The sequence below is a fragment of the Anolis carolinensis genome, unplaced genomic scaffold, assembly GCF_035594765.1.
Source record: "Anolis carolinensis isolate JA03-04 unplaced genomic scaffold, rAnoCar3.1.pri scaffold_15, whole genome shotgun sequence".
Taxonomy (NCBI): domain Eukaryota; kingdom Metazoa; phylum Chordata; class Lepidosauria; order Squamata; family Dactyloidae; genus Anolis; species Anolis carolinensis.
Window position 1 is genome coordinate 11,656,266 of NW_026943826.1, and position 12,442 is coordinate 11,668,707.

Below are 12,442 nucleotides of genomic sequence, written 5' to 3' on the forward strand. Positions count from 1 at the left end.
ATCACAAGTTGAACACTTCCCAAGTATTTAGGACTGTGTGATGTAATATTATTATTATTATTGACACAAAGACACAGTATGACACAGCAAACGAGATCTATATGCTGGATTTCGTATCACAAAATCACAAGTTGAACACTTCCCAAATGTTTAGGACTGTGTGATGTATTATTATTATTATTATTATTATTATTATTATTGACACAAAGACACAGTATGACACAGCAAACAAGATCTATATGCTGGATTTCATATCACAAAATTACAAGTTGAACACTTCCCAAGTATTTAGGACTGTGTGGTGTATTTTCGGATGATGTGTGCAGATCCCAATAATAATACAGTAGTCTCACTAATCCAAGTCTCACTTATCCAAGCCTCTGGATAATCCAAGCCATTTTTGTAGTCAATGTTTTCAATATATCGTGATATTTTGGTGCTAAATTTGTAAATACAGTAATTACAATATTTGCTTGGATATAACATGAAGTTTTGGTGCTTAATTTGTAAAATCATAACCTAATTTGATGTTTAATAGGCTTTTCCTTAATCCCTCATTATCCAAGATATTCGCTTATCCAAGCTTCTGCCGGCCCGTTTAGCTTGGATAAGTGAGACTCCACTGTAATATTATTATTATTATTATTATTATTATTATTATTATTTATACACCCCTTTTTCTCTCCACAAGGAGACTCAAAAAGCGGCGGATGTTAAAAGCTCTTCAATAATAATAATAATAATAATAATAATAATAATAATAATAATAATACAACTTTATTTATATACCGCCCTATCTCCCGGATGGGACTCAGGGCGGTTTCCAATCATAAAAACAACACATACACTACACAACAACATAACAACACAATTGTAAAACAATACAATTATATAGCAATAAATAACATTTACACAACCTGATCAAGGGGACGGGAACCATAATACAGCTTAAACATTTACAAACATGAAAACAGAATTAAATACCCTATGGCATACTTTGCCAAACTAGAGGTACCCAACTATCAGAGGGCCTTCACCCTGGCACTATGACATGCCCTCCCAACTGCCGTATTAGAGGGGCAATATCGGAAGATCTCCTACCCGGAGAGACTGTACACCTGTGAAGCTTGATCCAGACTTCGCAGCCCACAGACCTTTTCCTCGAGGGGAGGCCTCTCTCTGCTCTGTGTTGGAAAGACACCCTCCTTCAGGGTGAGCTCCTGCAAAGACAAAGAGGCTTGGTGAGAATAATATAGTTAGAAGAGACCCCAAGGGCCATCTAGTTCAACCCCTTGCCATGCAGGAAAAGCATAACCAAAGCATCTCCAAGATGGCAATCCAGCCTATGTTTAAAAGTTTCCACCAAACTGCGAGGCAGAGAGTTTTGCTGTTGAACAGCTCTCACGGTCAGGAAGTTCAGACAGAATCTCCTTCCCTGTCATGGCTCAATTGAGTCTGAGTCTTCAGAGAATTAGAAAACAAGTCTTGCTCCATCTGCCTTTCGACAGCAATGCCCAGTATTCCAGGTGACTTCCCTCAATCTATACTATAAACGTTTTGATGCAGCCCAAAATCCCATTGTGGTGCTGCATTTTATTTATTTCCAATATTTATATCCCACCCTTCTCACCTGAAGGGACTCAGGGCGGCTTACAACACTGGCACAATTAGATGCCTATACAAAATCAATCAACAATACATAAAATCACTTTAAAACTATTAAATACAATATAAAATTACAGTATATAAATTTTAAAAATACATATGCTCAGATTCGTTCATCCAAAAACCTCACACTGTTGGCTCGAGTTCAGCTTGTTGTTCATTAAGACTCCAAGGTCTCTTTCCCATATGACTCTGTTGCCAAGCTAGGCATCGTCCATCCTGCATCTGTGCATTTTCCTTTTTTCCCTACCTAAGTGAAGTATCCTACATTTCTTCTTTGTTGAAAATTCACTTAGGCAGGGGGGAAAAAAATGAAATGCAGAGATACAAGACGGACAAAGCCCCGGCTTGACAGTGACTCACTTTGAGACAGGACTGGTGAATGACGGGCTCCTTTTATTTATTTTTTAATACTGTGTACAGTTTATCGATTTGAGTGACTTCAGGATGATTTCTTTCTCCCGTCAACAGGCTCCGTGACAAATGGTCCCATTCCATCACACCATCACATGCTGGATACAAATGCGCACAGATTAAAAGGTTCTGCTGGCCCTGAAAAGTTTTTTCTGTACATACAGGGTGTTTGAAAAAGAACTCCCTAGCTTTAATGTGTTTTACATTAAAACTAGGGAGTTCTTTTTCAAACACCCTGTAATAATAAAAATCAAAGTTTCTATGTATTTAATGTATCTATTTTGTTTGTATGTATTTTCCAAGATGGCCCCCCATTTCCTCCAACAACAGATCTGGATAATAATAATAATAATAATAATAATAATACAGTACTAATAAAAGGTTTTTAAGATCATGACAGGGGCTATTGTGGTTTCATATGTTTTTGATAGATTTAATCTGAATTGTTTTTAATACTAATGATGTTTAATGCTGTTGTATATTTCAAGCTGTATGCTGATGTTTTTATGTTAAGCAGCTTTGAGTCTTCTGTGGGAGAGATAAAGCAAGGTAAATATAAATACAGTAGAGTCTCACTTATCCAACACTCCAATGTTCTGGATTATCCAACGCATTTTTGTAGTCGATGTTTTAAATAAATTGTGATAATTTGGTGCTAAATTTGTAAATACATTGGAGTCTCATCCAAGCCTCTGGATTATCCAAGGCATTTTTGTAGTCAATGTTTTCAATACAGTAGAGTCTCACTTATCCAACACTCGCTTATCCAAGCTTCTGGATTATCCAAGCCATTTTTGTTGTCAATCTTTTCAATATATCATATTTTGGTGCTAAATTTGCAAATACAGTAGAGTCTCACTTATCCAAGCCTCGCTTATCCAAGCTTCAGAATTATCCAAGCCATTTTTGTAGTCAATCTTTTCAATATATCATGATATTTTGGTGCTAAATTTGTAAATACAGTAGAGTCTCACTTATCCAAGCCTCGCTTATCCAAGCCTCTGGATTATCCAAGGCATTTTTGTAGTCAATCTTTTCAATATATCATGATATTTTGGTGCTAAATTTGTAAATACAGTAGAGTCTCACTTATCCAAGCCTCTGGATTATCCAAGCCATTTTTGTAGTCAATCTTTTCAATATATCATGATATTTTGGTGCTAAATTTGTAAATACAGTAGAGTCTCACTTATCCAAGCTTCTGGATTATCCAAGCCATTTTTGTAGTCAATCTTTTCAATATATCATGATATTTTGGTGCTAAATTTGTAAATACAGTAGAGTCTCACTTATCCAAGCCTCGCTTATCCAAGCCTCTGGATTATCCAAGGTATTTTTGTAGTCAATCTTTTCAATATATCATGATATTTTGGTGCTAAATTTGTAAATACAGTAGAGTCTCACTTATCCAACACTCGCTTATCCAAGCTTCTGAATTATCCAAGCCATTTTTGTAGTCAATCTTTTCAATATATCATGAGATTTTGGTGCTAAATTCGTAAATAATTCCTTCTCTTTTCCTCTTTCCCTGTTCTTCCTTCCTTCCTCTCTCAAATTACATATACTTCCAGAAAATATACCGACCTCAACGCTTCGGGCCTTCACTTTCTCCCTCAGGCCTCATTTTTTCTCGGACACAAATAAACACAGGCCTCCTGGTCCCGCCCCCTTACAGCCATTGGCTGCGGGAGCCACAGCGCGTCCTCCTATTGGTGGAAAGGAGATTGGGCGGGAAGTGGGGGCCCGCCTCCTGCTCCTGCTGCTTCTGCGCATGCGCGGAGGCCTAGTAACTGTCACTTCTCCTCAGGGACGGCCTTCGCGTCCAATTTCTTTTTAATGTCAGTTATTTCAATATTTAATGTGAATTGTTTTAATGTCAGTTATTTCTATATTGGGACTATTTCTAATTTTTAATGCCAAGTCTCCATACCAAATAGTATCAGTTTGTGGTATGGAATAGTGTGGGAAATAAGGAGTCTTAATTTGGCCTATTTTTTAATCGCATTTCAATGGCGTCTCATTATTTCAAATTGGGACTATTTTTAATGGCATTTCAATATTAATGCCAAATCTATACCGAATAGTATCAGTTTGTGGTATGGAATAGTGTGGGAAATAAGGAGTCTTAATTCGGCCTATTTTTTAATAGCATTTCAATGGCGTCTCATTATTTCAATATTTAGTGTGAATTGGGACTATTTTTAATGGCATTTCAATATTAATGACAAGTCTCCATACCGAATAGTATCATTTTGTGGCATGGAATAATGTGGGAAATAAGGAATCTTAATTCGGCCTATTTTTTAATAGCATTTCAATGGCGTCTCATTATTTCAATATTTAGTGTGAATTGGGACTATTTTTAATGGCATTTCAATATTAATGCCAAGTCTCCATACCGAATAGTATCAGTTTGTGGTATGGAATAATGTGGGAAATAAGGAATCTTAATTCGGCCTATTTTTTTAATCACATTTCAATGGTGTCTCATTATTTCAATATTTAGTGTGAACTGGGACTATTTTTAATGGCGTTTTAATATTAATGACAAGTCTCCATACCGAATAGTATCATTTTGTGGCATGGAATAGTGTGGGAAATAAGGAGTCTTAATTCGGCCTATTTTTTAATAGCATTTCAATGTGAATATCAAGTCTCCATACCATATAGTATCATTTTGTGGTATGGAATAGTGTGGGAAATAAGGAGTCTTAATTCGGCCTATTTATTAATCGCATTTCAATGGCGTCTCATTTCAATATTTAGTGTGAATTGGGACTATTTTTAATGGCATTTCAATATTAATGCCAATTCTCCATACCGAATAGTATCAGTTTGTGGTATGGAATGGTGTGGGAAATAAGGAGTCTTAATTCGGCCTATTTTTAAATAGCATTTCAATGTGAATATCAAGTTGATATCGAGTTGGTATTATAATATAGTAATAGTAAGGCCAATATGGATGGGGAAACAGAAGAACAGCCTGCCTTAGTGGAGCAACATTGACACAAATGACCAGCCAATGCCAGAAAGGGACAAAAAGTTTCATCTATGCCGACGATAGTGTCATCACCGCTCAATCCGAAGGGACGACGACTGACAGCAGGAACCCCCTTGGCAAAGGTTAGCAAAGACACCAAAAGTTTTTTTTTTTTAAAAAAATACATTATAACTGTACCCTCAATTCACCTCTGACACGATAAATAAATGTTAACATCGAGTCAATACAGAGTTGATGGCATGATAGTTCCAGCTTGTCTCCTGTGCCATAGCAACATGCTATGCTAATTTTATATACATATATATATATATATATATATATAATTTATTAATATATAATATATTGTATATACATATAATATTGATAGTAATATTATAATGGAATACAATATTATACTAGTAATAATACAATATAATAATATTAATTACATATTATATATTAAATGTAATATTACTAATAATACTACCATATACCGTATTGTGGAGAGAAAAAGCAGGATACAAATAAACACAATTTAATGCAGTTTGAGCCCACTTGATGGATATATATATTTACAATATAAAAAATATAATAATAAAATAAATATAGATGTATGGATATATATGTACACTATAATAATTATAGATGGCTGGATATGTATGTACAATATAACAATAGTAATCATATAATAAATATAGATGGATGGATATATATGTACACTATAATAATATATAGATGGATGGAGATGTATGTACAATATAATAATAGTAATAATATAATAAATATAGATCGATGGATATATATATACAGTAGAGTTTCACTTATCCAACATAAACAGGGCGGAAGAACGTTGGATAAGCAAAAATGCTGGATAATAAGGAAGGGTTAAGGAAAAGCCTATTAAACATCAAATTAGATTATGATTTTACAAATTAAGCACCAAAACATCATATACAACAAATTTGACAGAAAAAGTAGTTCAGTACGCAGTAATGTTATGTTGTAATTACTGTATTTACGAATTGAGCACCAAGATATCACGATATATTGAAAACGTTGACTACAAAAATGGCTTGGATAATCCAAAACCTTGGATAAGCGAAGGTTGGATAAGCAAGACTCTACTGTATTTCAATATTAACCTCAAGCATTAATATTTAATAGTGTCTCAATGTTAATATCAATACAGAGTTGATGGTATGATATAGTATTACGCCAATCTTTATAGTAGTTCAATAGGAATATCAAGTCAAAATAGAGTTTATAGAATGGGGTATATAGTACGACTATTTGTAATAGTCACTCTCAAGCAACCAGAAACGACAATTATCCGGCATCCAGCAATTCCCAGTCTCCTGAAAGTATACTGTACTCCCCTAAAAGGTTCAGGTACAATCTAAAATCAATATTTCTCATTGTTTTATTTCAACTGAAAGAGAGGAAGAGATCTTAAATGTAAGTTTACACGAAAGCTTGAATGCTCTACCGAGCACAGAGCAATTATGAGTTGTGTTTGAGCTAAAAACACAAACAGACACAGGCTGAAACATGTATCATAAGTCTTTCCATTGCATTAAGAAAGAGAGGAAACAGGCCAAAGTGACTACAAATCCACTTTTATTCAACTGTTAACAGCGAAGGCCTCCCTTTTCCCTGGAGAAGCCATCAGTTAAGTGTTAGTTAAAAATATCTCAAAACCAAAACTCCACAAGTTCCATTAAGCTCAGAATTTAGGCAGTTTAGTACTTTTAATTGCAGTACAATTGGTGGGTTAATTGGCGGGAAGGAAAAGCAAGACCTCACGTGTCTTCTAACACCTCAAAACCACAAATCCGGTATTATTATTTTTAAGCCGCATCCCCGAACACAGAAAAGCTCCAAAGACCATGGATTTAATTCTTAAATACTACTTTTAGGGTGCCATTTTCCATCTTCCTGGTGGTACGTGAAAAAGTACTGCAACTTTGGCTCTACCCGGAGGCAGCTTTCATTAAATGCATCCAGAATTTCAATAATAATAATAATTAAGAATACTTTCCGGTGTTTTGTTCAGGACCAAGCAGTAAGGCACCAAGTTTGAAAGATTGTGTCCGAAACAAACAAGAAGGTCTCTTGGGCGGTGACTTTTAAGTGTGACACCATCCCATCAGAATGGGAAAAGCTGTGTGAGATTGGCAAGATGTGCTATTCAATCAATCATAATATAAATATAATAATTGTTTTTAAATTATATTTAGCATTGCACTATTTAATCAAGGCAACATTTGGCACATTTGCATTTGAGATGGTTCCCTCATCCAAGAAGGCACCAAGTGAAAGTGGGTTTGCCATTCAATAATAATAATATAATGATCTATTATTACTATTATATTTAGAAATACTGTTTAATCAAGGCAACGTTTGGCACATTTGCGTGTGAGAGGGTCCCCTCATCCAAGAAGGCATGAATAAAAATTAGTTTGCCATTCAATAATAATAATAATAATATAATGATTTATTATTATTATTATTATTATTATTATATTTTAAAATACTGTTCAATCAGGGCAACGTTTGGCACATTTGCGTGTGAGAGGGTCCCCTCATCCAAGAAGGCACGAATAAAAACTAGTTTGCCATTCAATATTATTATTATTATTAATTATTATTATTAAGTATTACGCTGTTTAATCAAGGCAATGTTTGGCACATTTGCATGTGAGAGAGTCCCCTCATCCAAGAAGGAATAAGAACTAGTTTACCATTCAATAATAATAATAATAATAATAATAATAATAATATATTCAGTATTATGCTGTTTATTACAGTGAAATAAATGCCAAGCCCCTCTTGCCCTTTCCTCCCCGACTCACACAGCTCCCCTTGGCAGCCTGAACCCACCAAATTAGCATTTATTTTACACGTTTCAGCATTAAAGGCATGCTGCTGAAGAACGACAAAAGAGTAGGTGCATCTTTCCGAATTAAGGTTTGATTTGGGCACCGTAGGAAAAGTGTGACAGTGCAGCAGGTTACTGAAGTTTCTTGCAGAGGGGTCTTCTTTGGCTCCCGGCAGCTCACGAGGACACGCTCCAAACTGCATTGAGAAACCACATACAAAAAAAGGAGTTTATCTCCACGAAGAGACCTTAATATATAGTAGATTCACTGTTAACCTTTGAGACCCAAATAGAAACGGCAACATTCTTTGGAGCCTGACTACCAGTGAACTTACCAATGATGATGATTAAGAGGACAACCACCACGGCTATCAATATGGCCCACATCTGGCGAGAAAAATAAGAAAATAATACAGAATCATAGAATTACAGAGTTGGAATGGACCCCCAAGGGCCACCCAGCCTTACCTGCCAGGCAGGAAGACACCATTCAATCCCTCTCAACAGATGGCCATCCAAACTTAAAAGCCTCCAAAAGAGCTCTGAGGCAGAGAGTTCCACAGTTTATTTTATTTATTTATTTTATTTACTACATTTATATTCCTCTCTTCTCACCCCGAAGGGGACTCAGGGCGGCTTACAAGTTATATATACATACAATATATTATATTATTAGCATAGCACAATAGAAGCATTATATATTACTATATTGTACTATACCACTATATTGCAATATTATTAGTAATATTACATGTAATATAAATATACCATTATAATAGTGTATTATTATTACTTCTACTACTACTACTATTGTATTATATTGTATTATTGTATTATATTATAATATTATTATCAATATTATATTATATTACCTGTTGGACAGCTCTTCTTACTGTCAGAATGTTGTTAGTAATGTTCGGATGGAATCGCCTTTCCATGGCTACATTGAGTCCCATGTTACCCACCCAACCACATATTTTCTCTATACTGTTATCTTTAACTATGTGCCGAGTTTTCTTAATTTCTGGATGATTTATTTTATTTATTTATTAACGACATTTATATCCCGCCCTTCTCTCCCCGAAGGGGACTCAGGGGTTGCAATATTATTAGTAATATTACATGTAATATAAATATACAATTATAATAGTTTATTATTATTATATTGTTTTACATTATAATATTATTATAAATATTATATGTACATACAATATATTATATTATTAGCATATCACAATATAAGCATTATATATTACTATATTGTACTATACCACTATATTGCAATATTAATAGTAATATTACATGTAATATAAACATACCATTATAATACTGTATTATTACTATTATCATTATATTGTATTACATTATAATATTATTATCAGTATTATATGTATATACAATATATTATAAGTGTAGCATAATATGAGTATTATATATTATATTGTTATATTGACACTATTATATGATGATTGTATTGGCTTCACCCTTTTTAACCCATGCCATATATGCCACCCATTTATTCCTTATGCCTTTTATCTTGCCTTCTTGTGTAGCGTCCCCCATTATGCTTGTTATCATTTGAAATTGAGCCTGATCATATAGATATCGCTTCCAATTTCCCATTGTTCTTTTTCCCCCATCTTTCCAGCCAGATGCATCTAAGTGAGGAGGAAACGATGGCAGAAGACGCCCTTACCTTGCAGTTCTTCCACCAGTACTTCCTCTTCAGCTTGGCGGCATTTGTCTCAAACTGGGAGGCTCCTGCTTGCAAGGCATCGGCCCGGTCGTCCAGCTCCGTGAGCTTCTGGTCGCGCTCCAAGACCTTGTCCACGTTGACCCTCATGATGTCCACCACCTGCAAAGCCAAAGGCTGGGTCATTGCTGTCCCCAAGTGACCCTCTCAAAGGAAAGGCCACTCGATTTGAGACATACGTACTTCGTCCACCTGGTTCTGGGTCTGCTGGAGCCGGCGGTTGGAGCCGGACAGCGAGGAGGAGGAGGCAGCTGCCCCAGTTTGGCCACTGCTTGACCTGCAGCACAGATGGAGAAAGAGATAGAAAGACAGAAGGAAAGAAAGAAAGGTGAGTCACTGTATGGACTTGGAGAGAAATTGCGTTATAATAATATAATACTTTTGTACCTCGCCTCCATCTCCTCAAAGGGAGAGGCTGCATGTTTGACTGCATCAAGAACCAAAATCCAAAAAGTCACAGATATCTATATAATATAAAGGAGGTATACAAGAACCAAGAACCAAGCATTGGCCAGAAGGCAAGAGAATAATAATAATAATAATAATAATAATAATATTTCTTACCCACATCTTTTCTTGGACAATTATTATTATTATTATTATTATTATTATTACTATTGCTGTTATTATTATTATTATTATTATTATTATTATTACAGTAGAGTCTCACTTATCCAAGACTTGCTTATCCAAGGTTCTGGATTATCCAAGCCATTTTTGTAGTCAATGTTTTCAATATATTGTGATATTTTAGTTCTAAATTTGTAAATACAGTAATTACAACGTAACATTACTGCATATTGAACTACTTTTTCTGCCAAATTTGTTGTATAACATGTTTTGGGTCTAAATTTGTAAAATCATAACCTAATATGATGCTTAATAGGTTTTTCCTTAATCCTTATTATCTAAGATATTTGCTTATCCAAGGTTCTGCCGGCCCGTTTAGCTTGGATAAGTGAGACTCTACTGTATTATTATTATTATATTTGTGGCTCACCACGCTGAAACAGGGGATGTGGCCCTTAATGAGACATAATATATTATTATTATTGTTATTATTAATATAATGATAATAATTTTATTTCTTACCCACCTCTTCTCTTGTACAGTTAATAGTAATATTATTATTATTACTACACTATGCAACACATGTTTGTTTCTGGGTATTTATCATGTCAGAAGCGAATTGAGAATACAGTTATAATATATTTTAAAAATCTTGACATTATACTAAATTTTCACTTTGAGTGCCTCTGGTCTTGCTGTGAGAAGGTTCTCCATTGTCCATGCGGCAGGGCTTAGGTTGCATTGCAGCCAGTGGTCTGTGATTTGCTCTTTTCCAGATTCTAGTATCTAGAATAATGTCAAGTTTTTAACTTTGTTTTGTGTTTTTTAAAACATACGTTACAAATGTAGCCCTGATTAGCTTCTGACACGTTACATAAATACTTTGTAGCCCCATTTGCAGTATCTTCCTGGGTTAAATATGTCCTTATTTCCTAATTGGTTCTATCATCAAAACATGGGGAAAAGTTTGTTGAGTTTGTTTTCACGGGAGGGACATCTTGCACCACGTCCCGACCAATTCAACATTGCCACCAAAACGATTACTTTCAAAGGAAGCGGCGCACAATGCAATAGGAAATAAGACTTTCAAACCAGGAACGTGTTGCAAATTGTGTTTACATAGTGTCCACGGCACCTCTGTGACACTATTAGGGTGGGAAAAAGAGTCTGAAATCGTGTGACTGACTTCTGTGGCTTGTCATTTGGGACTTCTGTGGGTTTGAGCATTTCAAAGTTGCAGCCTGGGAGAGAAGAGTGTGTTATGGATGACGCCAGGCATGGGCAAACTTGGGCCCTCCAGGTGTTTTGGACTTCAACTCCCACAATTCCTAACAGCCTACCGGCTGTTAGGAATTGTGGGAGTTGAAGTCCAAAACACCTGGAGGGCCCAAGTTTGCCCATGCCTGGCATAAGTCATAACACTTTGCTTTTCGCCCTGGCTTTGTTGTAATCTCTGTTGCTGTGTGGAGAGAAGTGGGGCTCAGAGAGTGAGGCCGGGCCGAGCTTTGCCTGGCTCTGGGCCCTGCGAAAAGACCAGGAAGGAGCTGAAAGCGAAAGTGTTGTGTCCTGGCACTTGTGGAAGGAGGGGAGGAAGAGTGGGGGAGGCAGAGGAGAAGGAAAAGGGGACACTCACATGATGGCGGAGGAGGAGGAGAAGACTTCTCCAAGGGTCTCTTAGCTGCTGCTGCTGCTCCTGCTGCTCCTACTTTTGTGCTGGCCCCTCCTCCAGGAAGGAAGGGAGCCCAACCCAAGACCAGGGAAAGGGCCCCCAGGGAGGGAAAGAGGTGGAGACTCTGGAGCAACAGCTGGGCAGAGTTTTATGGAGTGGTTTCTTTCCTTACCGCCCTTTGACTGCCTTCAGCTGGGAGAGGAGCAGCGCTGCCCTGCCTCTGGCCAGGAAAGGGCTCACAGTCCTACCACACATCAAATCCTAGTGTTGGAAGAGACCCCATGGGCTATATAGTCCAACATCCTTCTTCCAGGCACAATTAAAACACACACACACCCCTGACAAATGGTCCAGGGCAGGGGTCCTCAAACTTTTAAAGCAGAGGGCCGGTCCAAAATCCTTCAGACCAGGGGTCCCCAAACTAAGGCCCGGGGGCCGGATGCGGCCGATTGAAGCCATTTATCCGGCCCCCACAGCACAAGGACAGAAGGGGGTTGAACTAAATGATCCAAG

The 12,442-nt window shown here is 36.6% G+C and overlaps 1 protein-coding gene across 1 annotated transcript; it reads right to left on the bottom strand.

Moving 5' to 3' along the window:
* Nucleotides 1-6,659: 6,659 nt before the first annotated feature.
* vamp3 (vesicle associated membrane protein 3) lies at nucleotides 6,660-12,047 on the bottom strand. The gene is made up of 5 exons (XM_062965978.1): nucleotides 11,894-12,047; nucleotides 9,874-9,967; nucleotides 9,634-9,792; nucleotides 8,273-8,324; nucleotides 6,660-8,134 (listed from the first exon to the last, which is right to left on the bottom strand). Coding segments are annotated over exons 1-5 (327 nt in total). The 5' UTR covers nucleotides 11,896-12,047; the 3' UTR covers nucleotides 6,660-8,114.
* Between the last annotated feature and the right edge of the window lie 395 nt (nucleotides 12,048-12,442).